The following is a 13,802-nucleotide window of genomic DNA, read 5'->3' as shown; positions in this document are numbered from 1 at the left end:
GGCAACACCAGACACTGTATCAAATTCTGGGATTGCAGAGACCCAACATGGTTCCTGATCTTAAAAAGTTCTTAACTTCGTGAGATTAGCCAATGTGGTCCAAGGGAAGAGAGAAGGGAGGGGGGAAAGGCTCCTCCCTACCCTGCCCCCTAAATGACCTCGTCCCCAGTGTCAGGTCTCTTTAGGGTTTCTGAGGTCAGTCCAAAGGCGCTGTGCTGTAAGATAACAGAACTTACCAGCTCAGCCTGGACCAAAGGCAAGAACTTGCTCCTGCCTCCCCTCGTGAATTTCAGCTTCTCCCTAACTGGCTGAAGAAAGTGATCAGATCAACTAGAGGTACGGGGTGTCTGAGTTCTCCTCAAGCTCAAGTTTACATCATAATTGATCTGAAAGCTGGAATGTGGAACATGATTGGACATCCACTTTGTATGGACTCCAGTGCATAACTAGCGTCAGGCAAGAGAAAGGACTTCCCTGCGGCGACATAGGTGATGAGTGGCAAAACCTGTGGTCACAGTCTTCTGCTGACAATTTATTAGGGAGTGGTGGTGTGCTGTCCTTCAAGGACACACTCTTCTTTATACTCTTAATTTTCAACCTGGGGGCTAATGCGTTTTATTGTCTGGCCATATGCCTTGGGTACCAGGACACTCAGTCTAATGGGTCTATTTGGTGAAGTGTCCAATAATCCAGTGGTGAACAATAGATTTTAGAGGAGGAGGAGGAGAAGGAGGAAGTGGAGGAGGAGGAAGAAGAGGGGGAGTGGAGGAGGGGGAGGAAGTGGAGGGGGGAGGAGGGAAGAAGAGGAGGAAGATGAAGGGCGGAGAGGCAGCAGTAGCATTGGTTTATCATATCGACTCATCAGGGGCCAGACATCCTTCGAGATACTTGACACATATGAATGCCATTGATCATCACAACCGCCCTGCAGACTAGGTGTTGTTATTGTCCCATTATCACTGGGGAAACTGAGTCAGGGGGAAGCTAAGTAACGTGTGTAAGTTCCCACAGTTAATGTGGTTGAGCCAAGGTGGAAACCAGTGGAGCTGTGAGGCTCCAGAGCCCATGGTTTTGTTCTGCGTTATGCCAACAAGTTCATCTCTTCCCCTGTCCAAACGTCGGTCCCCATCGCCCTTTAAGTTATCTTTTACAAAGATCTTGTCAAGGGGCACCTGAGTGGCTCAGTTGGTTACACGTCCAACTCTTGATTTAGGCTCAGGTCGTGATCTCATGGTCCGTGGGCTCGAGCCCTGCATCTGGCTCTGCACTGACAGCATGGGGCCTGCTTGGGATTCTCTCTCTGCCCCCCGCCCCTCTCTTTCTCTCTGCCCCTCCTCTGCTTGTGTTCTCTCTCTCAAAATAAATAAATAGGAGTTTAAAAAAGGATCTGGTCATGCCAGTCCATTACTGAAAACGTTTCTTTGTAGCTGCTAGAAGATAAAACTCCTGTCTCAGAAAGCTCCTAGCATGAAAAGCCCTGTATGTTCCTACCCTCCCCGCCATCACCTCCTGCCCTCTCCCTCCTGCGGTTGCATCAACTCCCTGCCTTTCCCAGGGATGTGTGCATCCCACACCACTGTGTCTGGTCACCCACGGCTCTCCCTCCAGTGAGCTGTCCCCGCTCAGCGCTGACTTCAGCACTTCCCAAATCCCAGCCGTTCACATACCCTTCCCCAGTTTTACTCCACCCAGGTACCTTGTACTATGACTCCAAACTTCATATTGCAATTGGCGTGTTTTTGGAATGTATTTATTTTATAAAAAGAAACGTCAGATGACTACCACAAATAAAATCCTGGAATCACTTGCCACCCAGGAGAGTAATGCTAAAAGTAATCACAGTGAAACGAAGATAATCTTACTGGAGCGGCCCCACCGTCAGAAGACGGTGCTTGAGACTCACGCGTCTGTCTCATAAAGTAAGAAGCTACTGAAGACGGACTTGATTTTAAGTGGGACTTCTGATCAGAAGGGCCGCAGACACAGTGACTCTCTCGCTCATCAGCACCAAGTGACACGGGAGCTACGGTCAGCTCAGCATCATGTGGCACATGCCCCTCTTATCTGATAGTGAATTAAAATAAGAAAGACCCTCAATCTCTTTCTTAAAATGAGGAAGCTTGTCAGGCCAGAGGCTTTTGTTCTTTGTTTTGTTTTTTTGTTTTTTTTTTTTCCCACCATGCCTGTTGGAGAAGGAGCAGAGAAGCTTCACCAATGTTTGAATGATGTCAGAAACCTTGTGCTGACAAGTACAAGTACAGGCTTATCTACTGGGCAGAAGATCTTCAGAAAGACAAGTGATATCACACACAGGTTTTTTTATTTTATTTTATTTTTTTAGTTTTGCTTTTTAGAAGGAGAGAGAAGGAGAGTGGGGGCAGGGAAGGGGCAGGGGGTGGGGAGAGAGAGAGAGAGAGGGAGAGAACCTCAAGTAGGCTCCACGCCCAGTGCAGCGTCCTACACGGGGCTCAGTTCCACAACCCTGAGATCATGACCTGAGCTGAAATCCAGAGCCGGACGCTCAACCAGCTGGGCCACCCAGGGGCCCCACACGCGGGTTTCTTTCGAAGGTCACTTCTTCAGCTCCAGGTACATAGGTCCAGACTCTACAGGGTTGTACAGGACCCGCTTGTTCAAATTCCACTTCCCGGGATATGTTTATATCAACAGAGAACCGAAGAAGTTGGTAAGAGTTATGAGTATTCATACAACTCTTCGTGATGTTCCCCAAAGCCCAAGATTTCTAGGCTTGTAAACACCCTCAGTGTAACACCTTGTCCGATCATATTTTCTGAGAATGTTTTGAGCTACAGCGAGTTCTCTCTCTCTCTGCGGCTGAAGGAGAGGGGACATTATTGTCCCTTATTAGACTCCTCATGCTGAATATAAATACTTGCTACTCTTCTCTGTGAAGGCCATGTCCTGGAATGTCAGTAGGTAGCTTTAAATAAGAACAATGACGGGACCAAAGGGCCTAATTGTATTGTCAGAAATGAATAGGAAGAGGGGGACGCCTGGGTGGCTCATTAGGCTCAGATCTATCACTGATGGTTTACAAACTACTTTGAAACTCTGGTTATATGGTAAAATAGGTCAGCTATCTATCCACCGACCAGCTTCTAGCTTTCGACTCTGCAGGGACCCGTTGGAGGAATAGGTCAAAAATCCATTAAGATGGAGTTGAGCGCCATAGTCTGCCTGAAATGTACGCCCAAGAATACTTGAATACGAAGCTTAGTCTGTTCTATTAGATGCTTTCTCCACGTGATTTTTACGTCGGGTGCTACAAGATGCCCCAGATTCCCAAGCTGTCATTCCTCTGTCCCGGTGGTCACTGGGGACCAGACGGAGTCCACGAAGCTGGCACTTGCATGACTCCTGTTCCCAAGGACGATTGACGTTTTGTTGCAGATAGAACTATGCCCCCACTGGCCGGTCTGGGGGACTTGCTGGCTGTAAGTGGCAGAACTAGACTTTGTATTAAGCAGGAACTTGAAGGAGGGACATGTAGATGTCATATCGTGTCCCATCAGCCAGCAAGTGGCACCCCTTGCCGTGAACAGAAGTGTCTGTAGAGGAGGAGGAGTGAGTGTATCTGTGACTGTTCTGTATGTGGAATGTTCATGAGTCACACGGTCATGGATCAGGGAGTAATTCCCCTGAGGTAGGACTACTAGAAAGGCCGTGACCTTGTGTTGGGGGGTGGGGGGAAGCACAGGACCTCTAGGTTGGACTTGTTTTAGCTGCTTTTATTATCTGCTTCATGAACAAATGGGACCTGGGGGGATCGGAGAAGAGGGGGAGCTGAATCTCTTGTGTGTCAGTTTTGATATGAGTAACCGTGGGTCTGGGGTGGGGGTGTCTCTCGTTTTTAGGGAACAGTGCCGACCTCCGCCTGGTGAAGACTTTCATAGAGCTGGGACTTCCAGAAGGAAAGCTGGACTTCCTAATGTCCGAGAAGAATCAGGTATGACCAAAACAAGAAAAAACAAAAACAAAACAAAACAAAAAAAACCCACATCAGAACTAAAAGAATCCCTCAATCATGTCCTATATGAAACCCCTAAAGTCACCCTGGTTGTTCAAGGACGCTCAGCTAGAAGGGGGGCCTGCCAGAGAGCACCGGTCAGCACTCAGATGGGTTGGGAAGAAATGAGTCATTGTTTCCTTTTGGAGGGTGCAGAAATAGTACGGAGTGAAAAGATGTCCGTCAGGTGCCTGGGGCCTTTGGCCTCTGAGCTGTCACCCACGGAGCATAAATGATGGGAGTGTCCCTGCGTCTCTACCGGGTGAAAGGGGCTGTCACAGGCGTAATTCAGCCCCTGTGATGCAGCCCTCATGGCAGAGGGTTTTAACCAGGGTACCCTGGGGACCATTGGACTGGATCTAACAGAAGTCATGAATTGGTGTGTGTGTCGGGGTGGGGGGTGGTCACTCAGGAATGATTATATTCCGTGACCTGTTGTCATTATTTCTTGAAAGTTGTAAACGTCATGAGCAAGTGGATTTCCAGTACATCCCTTTAAAAGCACCCTGGTCAAGGGTGCTTGGGCGGCTCAGTCGGTTAAGCCTCCGACTCTTGATTTCGTCTCAGGCCATGATCTCACGGTTCGTGAGTTCGAGCCCCGTGTCGGGCTCTGCACTGACAGTGTGGAGCCTGCTTGGGGTTCTTTCTCTCTCTCCCTCTCTCCCTGCCCCTCCCCTTCTCTCTGTCTCTCTCAAAATAAAGTTAAAAAAAAAGCTTAAAAAATAAGCAAATGAAAGCACCCTAGTTGCTATCAGTTTTTAAACCTACTCTGTCCTCCAGAACATTTCTCATCAAAGTCAGCTCCGCCCTTGTAATTGCTACCATGTATTCAATAACCCCTGTTAAGTTAACAGTACACAGCTGAGGAAACAGGGCCTGGAAGGCTGGGGGGTCTCGAACATAGCGGCCTCTGTCTTAACTGTGATGCGAATAGTTTACCGAATCCTTACGCTGCGGCTAAGGAGCAGGCTTCATGGTCCGCCTTCAGGACTTGGAGGAGACAGGTTTGCGCTGGGGAAGAACCGTCCCGGGCACAGGTCCTGTAAGCAGGAGAGCTGGCCTGCAGACGTGGCTCTGTCCCCCTCTGTGACACTGAGACATTGACCAGAGCGTTTCATCCCTCCAGAGCCTCAAGGACCATTGAATGGCAGGTGGCAGTGAGCCAAAGGCCTTCTCTCCACTCCTCTTCTTCCCCACCCTGGTGAATACTCGTGAGACCTGTTGTTCACCTCTGGAGCTGGTGCCCCGTGCAGGTGCAGGGAGCCCATGACACTGGCCGACAGTTCCACTAGTGAGAAATGGTTTTCATGTTGACCCCGGATCTCCCTCCCCGGGGTTCCCATCTGTTTCCGAAAGTTCACCTTTGAAGTTATATAAACCAACCTAGCCTGTCTTCCCCATGCCCGCCCTTGAAGGTTTTCAAAGACACAGATGACGTTTCTCCTCTTCCTTTGATGCCCGTGTCCTCTGACAATCCGTGTGGAGTCACTGATGGCTTTGGATCCTTCCCTGGACGTGGCCTGGGAGTGCGGTCTCGAGGCTGAGCTGGGGAGAGGGCAGGGTTTTGGGGCCAGGCAGGCTTGGGTGCGAGTCCTGGTGGCACGGGGCTCACCCTCGGAGCCCGTCTCCTCGCGGTGCGGTGGGGCCAGCAGTCAGCGGGCACGTGCAGTGCCTGGCACGCGACGTGGCGGTAGGAGCTGCCTGGTCCGTCCATCCTGCTTCTCCCGTTCGTTTCCAGCCACCCTCCTGACTGAGGGTTCTCCAGCGTCCCGAGTGTCCTCCTTAGAGCCCCGGGCTGTGAGCCCCTTTCCTTGGTGCTGAACCCCCCGCCCCCTGTGATCCCAGCACAGTTCCCAGAACGTGCCGCCGTGCCCCAGGGAAGACCCCGCCCGACAGCCGTCCCCTCTCTCCTCTTCCAGGTGGACACGTTTGCAGACTTTGATACCATGACAGATCGCTTGTTGGATGAGATCATTCAGCACATCCAGCTGTACAACCTCTCCATATCCCGAATTAGGTAAAAGGAAGCCACAGGGAGTTAATGCCGGGGGAAGAGGGGTGACCTTCCTGGATGCTGGCCGCATACAGCTTCAGCGTACTGCCTTCCGTCCGCCACCGTGACAGGCTAACTTGTGACTTACTGGGGTAGACGACTCCCAGAGCGGAAGCGAGTGGGGGAGGAGGAACGTTGGGTAGCTGGGTAGCTCGGTAGGAAGGGACTGGGCTCCAACAAAAATCCCTCGGTTTGAACCGGTATTCTTCTAACGCTCACACGTCCGAGTACCGACTGGGCCACGCAGACTCTTGCAAGCTTCCCAAATCTCGGAGCCTCTGGTTCCCCACCCGCCAGGCGGGACCAGCCCCGGCGTCCTGTGGCACCTAGCGGAACACGTCACTGCCTGGTGAGAGGTTTCCGTCTGCACTCGTTCCCTCCTTCCGCTGTGGCAGTTAGCTTGGCTGAAACGTTTCGCGATTCAAGTGGCAGTAAATGGCTTGTGTCTTTGTGCGTTTGCCATTTGTGGACACGGTGGGCTGTCCTTCCACGGGCATTAGCCCGCTGAGGCCTCAGAGACAAAGTGTCCCTTCTATATCTCACCATGAGGAGTCAGAGGCCCGTAGAGATGAGGTGAAAGTCACAGGCCACCAGCGAGGGAAAGCAATCTCGTAGACTCCCATACATTTCCGTACGTGGCCTGTTTTACCCTCATCATGAGCAGAGGTGGGGCGCTGCATACCTCTCGTGTGCTAGGGTTTCGATCGACCGGCCCTCGATTGGATGGTGACGGTGTGTTGGGTCCACAGATGTGTGAGTGGCCGTGTGACTGGAGCCGAGCATGTAGGAGGGTCTCAGACGGCATGAGCCGACAGCGGGCGACTCAATAAGTGTGAAATGACAGTGAGAAATGAGTACATTGCAGAGGCCGTCGGAAGTCAGGTCGTGAAGGGCCCCATAAGCCAGGCCAAGGAAATGGGGTTTCGCCCTGTGAACGAGCAGGATGGTTCAGTGCCCAGTGTGTATTTCAGAAAGCACCCCCGGGTGGCTGGGGAGGAGACACAGGGGGGCCACACAGGGATGCTGCAATAACGCAGAGCCCGGCCACACGCCCGCACTTCCGGCCACACTGGGCAACAGCGGCCTCGCTCCCAAGGCCTCCGTCTCAGGCGAACTGTGGCCAGAATCTGGAAACCCAGCGAGGATGGGCTAGCAGCCCCCGTTCTCTTTGCCCGTTCCCCCGAATCGGGGTGGGGGAGGGAGGCGGACCCCGTGGTGCCGCCCGCCCAGCCGCTGGCCTCCTGAGGCCACGCTCACGCGCCGTTTCTGTCCTAACAGCTTCATTGGCCACTCCCTTGGCAACATCATCATCCGGTCGGTCCTAACGCGGCCCCGGTTCCGGTATTACCTCAACAAACTGCACACATTCCTGTCGCTGTCCGGGCCTCACCTGGGGACCCTGTACAACAACAGCACGCTGGTTAGTACAGGTAAGACTCGCCCAAGCCCCGTCACCCCCGCCCCCCGCTATCCATTCGGAGCAGTGGGAAGATGAAAACAGAAGCCGATGTTCTCCTCGATGGAATCTGGTGGCTTCGGAGCCTCTTCAGACACGGGATGCCGAGCAAAGGCTTTGGCCTCGGACAGAGGGCCTCTCGTTTGTGAGTCGCGTGAGCTCAGGCTAGATGTGCCCCAGGATCTCATCTGTGAACAGAAGCGTGATGCCCCTGGGTCGTGGCTGGAAGAGACTGAGGCACAGAAGTGTGGAGGGGGCAGGGGGCCTGGGGCTGCTCGGGCTGTGGTGACACATCCTCACAGACCAGGTGGCTTGTAAACGACAGAAGTGTATGCCTCACAGTCTGGAGGCTGCAAGTCCAAAACCAAGAAGCAGGCAGATTCGGGGCCCAGGGAGGCCCCACTTCCTGCCTCACAGGTGGCACCTTCTTTCAGCCTTCAGCATGACGACTCTGGCCAAGACATTTTCATCTCTCTGCTACTCAGTTTCCTTCCTTTTTTTTTTTAATGTTTATTTTTGAGAGAGGGAGAAAGAGAAAGAAAGTGCACGTGAACGGTGGAGAGGCAGAGAGAGAGGGAGACACAGAATCCGAAGCAGGCTCCAGGCTCTGAGCTGTCAGCACAGAGCCCGACACGGGGCTCGAACTCACAAGCTGTGAGATCGTGACCTGAGCCGAAGTCGGACACTTCGCCGACTGAGCCACCCAGGTGCCCCATAATTACTTTTTAAAATGGGGCTGTGTGTGTGTGTCTGTTTGTGTGTCTGTATGGATGCATTTGAGACATGGATACGTTTATGATGTGACTGTGTATGTTGTGTACCTTTGCATGTCTGTAAACATGTGTATCATCTCTCTTTGTGTGCAGTGGTGTGTGTGCGTGCGCGTGCGCGCGTGTGAGAATTGTTGAGGATTAAGCAGAAGGAAAGAAGAAGCTTGCTGACACACACACGCATCACCCGTAGCCGGATTCTCTTCTTCTCGCTGGCACGGCCCGCAGCTTTGAGGCTCCCACAATTTCCTCTGTCCTGTCGGGTTGGGGACACCACGGAGGGTAAAGAAGCAAGGTTCAATGAATCTTGGACAATGAGCAGACTTTCCAAGGTAGTGAGCGGTGGGACACGTTTTCTGGTGCAGAAGAAATAGTGTGTGTAATAGCATAGAAGCATGGTGTAATCAGCAAACAACAGAAACGCAGGGTGACCGAGAGGGGCAGAAGATGACAGTGGTGCTCTCAGCAAAAGCCTGATGATGAAGGGCCCCGAGGGATGTGATGGGGGTGGACTGCCCAGCAGATCGCACGGATGCTCCCCAGGGGCCGGTGACTGTTGGAGCCCAAGGAAGGCATCGGGTCTCGCTTAGCAGCTAGTTTATTAAATCACGCTCTTGACAAAGACTTCACCCAATCCATTAGGTGGCACCTTGGGCCACCCCGAGGTTCTTTGCGCCCTGCCCAGCCCCCAGCCCCCTGCCACTGCTCCCCTGACCTTGCCTGACCCTCAGGACAGACTGGGCTGCTGACCTTCCTCACCGATGGGGCAGATCGGTTGTCTGCCTTTCCATTATTTTAAGGGCATTACTGGAAATGATCATGACAAATGGAAGACGGCTCCTTGGCCGTTCTCTCTGTCCTCACAAACGGGGAAGCCATCTTTGGGTAGAAACAAGTGATTTAAACCACATTTCACTTTTTTCACAATTATAATCTTGCAATGTTCCAAAAAGAACCGCATTGTATTCATTCCCTTGCGTTTGTATGAAACTCACTTTTGTCGTGGTGATGTCATAGTCCCCATCAGCATTGGTGCCCCCATCACCAAGGTCAGGGATAGACTCTGACATGGAAGCCTGCTTTCAGTTTGTCTGTGTGCTACGTGGATCTGTAAGGACCATTCCTACCTACAGCTCTGCGTTTGGGATTATTTCCTTTGGCTAGATTTATGGGAGGAGGTCAAATGGGCTGAAGGGTATGGAAGTGTCAGGACTCCTAACGCCGATCGCCGTATCATTTGATTTTATAACCCCGCCATGGGTACCTGAGAAAAATTTACCCCAACTTCCCAAGAATTTGCCAAAGTGTCTCCTTCCCTCTTATTTTAAAATTCACTAAAAACCACAGTTTCACGTTAACCCCTCCCCAATTATTATTATTTGCTCTCTTTATGTTCTTTCTTTCGTTTTTCTTTTCTTGCGTTTTTGTCTTTCTAGGCTTGTGGCTCATGCAGAAATTAAAGAAATCCGGGTCCCTTCTGCAGCTGACCTTCAGGGATAATGCTGATCTACGCAAATGTTTCCTCTACCAACTCAGCCAGAAAACAGGTGAGGGCCTTCCTCCACAGCACGTGGCTGTGGTCACGAGTGGGAGCTGGGGGTCCAGCCGTGAGACCCCAGATCACTTCACCACGGCGTCAGCATGCTCAGGGAAGGGTGTAGTCAGGAGGCCCAGCACACACAGAGCCTCTTCAGCTCACGGGGAGCCCGACAGCGACTCACAAACCCAGCTGCCCCCGAGGAAGGGCACCAAAGGCCAGCCGAGGTGTGCGTAGGGGTCCTCTTGGCACACAGAAGCTGTGGCTGCTACTTCCTGCCAAGCCGTCTGTGCCCCAGTCACAAGCCCTGGGTCTGCTCCTTCCCAGGTCGGGATCCCCCCCACAGAAAGGGCACATAAGCACTGTCCGTTCGGGTGGGTGGTGCAGGGGGAGACAGGAGTCTGTCCCAGGCAGGGCTGAAGTCACACCTTCGCCCCCAGTGGACTAGGAGACGCACAGAGGTGTTGAAGTCCCCGTCTGTGCTGTGGGAATGAGCGGAGAGCAGCAGTGGTCTGTGTGTCCAGGGAGGGAGCAGAGAGGTGACCGGGTGGCCTGCTCAGTCCTGCCGGGCAGGCCAGCCTGGCGCGGCCTCGGTCCCGTGTCCCCCTCCCCGTGGCCCCTGCTGACGTGTCTGCACCTGTCTGAATGTGAGTCCGGCGTGGCTGCCGCCTGGTGTGGGTCCCCGGGCAAGTCCTGTCCACCGCGTGTCTGTGCCGCGCCGAGCCTTCCGGACTCCCCCCGGCCCCGGGGGGCAAGGAGGGCAGAGGGGAAGCTGGACGACGGTGTGGTCGGCACAGAGAGCTCGGGAGCTGGGCTGACCCTGCAGAGCTGTCCTGAGGTGGGGCACGCGGCCGGTCCTTACGGTCCTGCCCTGTATCCGCCAGCCACTGAGGCAGGCTGGCCCCCAGAGGGTGGTCTTGGGATGTGACCTGGGATGAGAGGTCCCACCGTGCTGGAGGGGCACTGGGCTGAGGGCCTGGGGGGCACACCGCGGTGTCTGCTGGCCCGTGCTGGGGTCTGAGGACGAAGGGACACGCTGTGCCGTTCTGCCCCCCTGTCCCAGCGCCGGAGACCGGCTGCAGGCAGGGAGGCGCGTTCAGAGGCCGTCTTCCTCCTGCGGGTGACGGGATGAGCCCCGCAGGTTGGGGCTGTCCCCGTTGAGAAGGTGGAGTCGACACTGGCTTTCTTCCTCACGCACTCAGTGCCGCTGCCCAGAGAGGTTCCCTTGTCACCTGCCTGCAGCTCCCCTTCCCCCCCTTGAGAGCAGCTCTCTCCGTGCGTCCCTTCAGCATCTGTGGCTAATGGGACAGCAGTGCCACAGCCAGCTGCTCTTCCCTCTTCCCCTCTCCCGGGGCAAGTTCACAGAGTGTGTGCGAACCAGGAGGGCAGGGGGAGCCGCCTGGTGAAAGGCACCCTCCCGGCTCCTTCAGGTCTGCAGTATTTTAAAAATGTCGTGCTGGTAGCTTCTCCCCAAGATCGCTACGTGCCGTTTCATTCAGCCCGGATCGAGATGTGCAAAACTGCCCTCAAAGACAGACACACGGGTAAGCCACATGTAATGTTTTTTTTAACCAACTTTCTGGTTGATTGTTTTTTTTTTATATGGATTTTGTTTTTTCTAAAAGAGAGAGGGCACAAGTTAGTGAGGGGCAGAGACAGAGAGAGAGAGAGAGAGAGAAGTGGGTCTCGAACTCACAAACCATGAGATCATGACCTGAGCTGCAGTCAGATGCTGAACTGACTGAGCCACCCAGGCGCCCCCCTCCCCCGGCTTTCTGATGTAAAAAGCCCAAGTAAATTCGTGAAATCGACAGCGCCTTTGGGCACTGGGATGTCCCCCCTCCTGGGATGGGGACCCAGCAGGCCCAGTGTTTTTCTCCAGATCCCGCTGGCCGGTTCTGCCCCGACTTCACCTCCTTCTCCCCTCCTCCCAGGGCCCGTGTACGCGGAGATGATCAATAACCTTCTGCGCCCTCTGGTTGAGGCCAAGGACTGCACTTTGATCCGACACAACGTGTTCCACGCCTTGCCCAACACTGCCAACGCCCTGATTGGCCGCGCCGCCCACATCGCCGTGCTGGACTCAGAGCTCTTCCTGGAGAAGTTCTTCCTGGTGGCGGGGCTCAAATACTTCAAGTAGTAGGGGGCGGGGGCCTTGCCGGAAGCCTGGCGATCCGCGAGAGCTTTAGCTGAGACGTCCTTGTACAGCCCGCTGCCACTCCAGGAAGAGCTCGGAGAGGAAGGCACCGAGGCAAGGAGGGTGGGGTGGGACCGGCCATTCGAGGTGCTTCCATTTTGGAGATGTGGGAAAGCTGAAGCAGTACAGTAACGCAGAAGACAAGACTTTGCCCGAACCTGTCTAGCCACCTGGAGTCTCCTTCAAGATATGGAGGGAAACTATGACAAAATAAAGCAACAGAATACTTGGGAGTTGGCGAGCCCACCTTTTTATCCACCACCGGCTCCCAGAGAGATCGTTCTTGATTTACTAGGTTTGTCCGGTATGTTTCTAGCTCATAGCTTTATCATTCTGATTCAATTAAGTGCATACAAGCATTTCAGAACTCAGGTTAATCTCTGTGCAGAAGTGGAACATATTTGTGTACATATAATCCTCAATAGATTCACATGTGCCACTCATTCGAGACAGTGCGATGCCCACGCGATCATTCTCTCCTCATGTTTTCTCAACAAGGGGCAAAGGAATGCTTTATAAACTCCAATTCTGTTTCGTTAGCAGCAGTGGGTTGGGTGATGCAAGGTATGGGCGGGGGGTAACGGTGATGCTCTGATGCAGGTTTGTTACGAAGAGAAGTAACTAGAGGCGACGAGGTGAACTCATTTCTTCACCTGCTTCTCCAGACTGTCTGTGCAGAGCCCTGGCCCACAGGTTACTTCTGTGATTGCTTAAATCTCTGTCTGTAGTCAGGAAAACGGACTTAGGGTAAATCTAAGGGGTAAAGCGGAAGGGGGAGCTGGGATTAATGCACATGTGTCAGGCTTCTGCTGATACGCCTCCAAAGAAATGCTATGTTAGCATTTGATGCAACTGCAAAAAAAAAAAAAAAAAAAATACAAATAAAACCATTACCATGGCCAGCCGCTGCTTCTCTCCGTGGAAGGAGAAACATCTAAACGGAGGAGTGCTGGATTACAAACCTCAGGGGAGCTCTAAGAAGGTGCTGGTTATCTTTCCATAGAAATGTCTTCTTGCCTTAGGAAAATAAAGGGCTAGGAGAGGTCACCATTGATAAAAACCAGTGGACGACAGGGACAACAGTGAGATCAGAGAGGAGGACAACAGCCAGATTGCGGACCCAGCTTAAATAGTTAGTGGCAAATGACTTAAGGGAAGTTTTGAAAATCACCGGGATGTTTGATATGGTCTCATAGACTGTGTAGACTCTTGGCCTAAAGGAAGGCCGGGGAATCACCTAGTTGTACTAAAGGAGCACGTGGACCAGGACAGTAGGGATGATTAACACAGAGACCCATCTTCAGGAGACAGAGGCTCCTGTTTCTGCAAAATCCCCTTCTAAAGTGCGGAAAATCACCTGCGACCAGATTCCCGGTCCCAGCACCTGGACCGTGACCTTAGGTCACCAGTGCCATGGTCATAAAACCAAGCAAATCTTGGCTCATCTGAGAATTTTAGTCCTCACATATTAACAGTGCGACTTTACAAAACAAATGCAGACCAACGAGAAACCAATGCAGGTGGGCAACTTTGCAGGATCGTAGACTCCTGGGTTCCTTGTAAAAGGAGAAGGCGGTTGGGGGGGGGGTGGAGTTGAATGAGCCACAAAGGCAGACTTTCACACAACGGAGTTAGGGCTTCTCTGTGGGTCTTCTGCGAACTTTCTCTGTGTCCTAGGCTTAACCCGTATGGGATCAGTAAGTCCTGAGGGTCATTTTCCAAGTTCCCGATGTACATAGACCCTGATTACTCACGAATGGCG

General features: G+C 53.0%; 1 protein-coding gene across 1 annotated transcript in view; it reads left to right on the top strand.

Annotated features, from left to right (window-relative positions):
- Window positions 1-11,983, top strand: part of FAM135B (family with sequence similarity 135 member B) — a 183,741-nt gene extending 171,758 nt beyond the window's left edge. Inside the window, exons 14-19 of the mRNA XM_047073820.1 lie at window positions 3,876-3,967; window positions 5,947-6,044; window positions 7,359-7,510; window positions 9,743-9,853; window positions 11,274-11,387; window positions 11,778-11,983. Of these exons, the coding sequence (XP_046929776.1) occupies window positions 3,876-3,967; window positions 5,947-6,044; window positions 7,359-7,510; window positions 9,743-9,853; window positions 11,274-11,387; window positions 11,778-11,983 (773 nt within the window). The remainder of the gene's footprint in view (window positions 1-3,875; window positions 3,968-5,946; window positions 6,045-7,358; window positions 7,511-9,742; window positions 9,854-11,273; window positions 11,388-11,777) is intronic.
- The last annotated feature ends 1,819 nt before the right edge of the window (window positions 11,984-13,802 follow it).

Source organism: Lynx rufus, unplaced genomic scaffold (assembly GCF_022079265.1).
Source record: "Lynx rufus isolate CCGP_SWC_20201006 ecotype Redwood Valley unplaced genomic scaffold, mLynRuf1.p SCAF_12, whole genome shotgun sequence".
NCBI classification, from domain to species: domain Eukaryota; kingdom Metazoa; phylum Chordata; class Mammalia; order Carnivora; family Felidae; genus Lynx; species Lynx rufus.
Note: the sequence above shows the minus strand (reverse complement) of the source record. Positions and strands in the feature narration are given on the sequence as shown.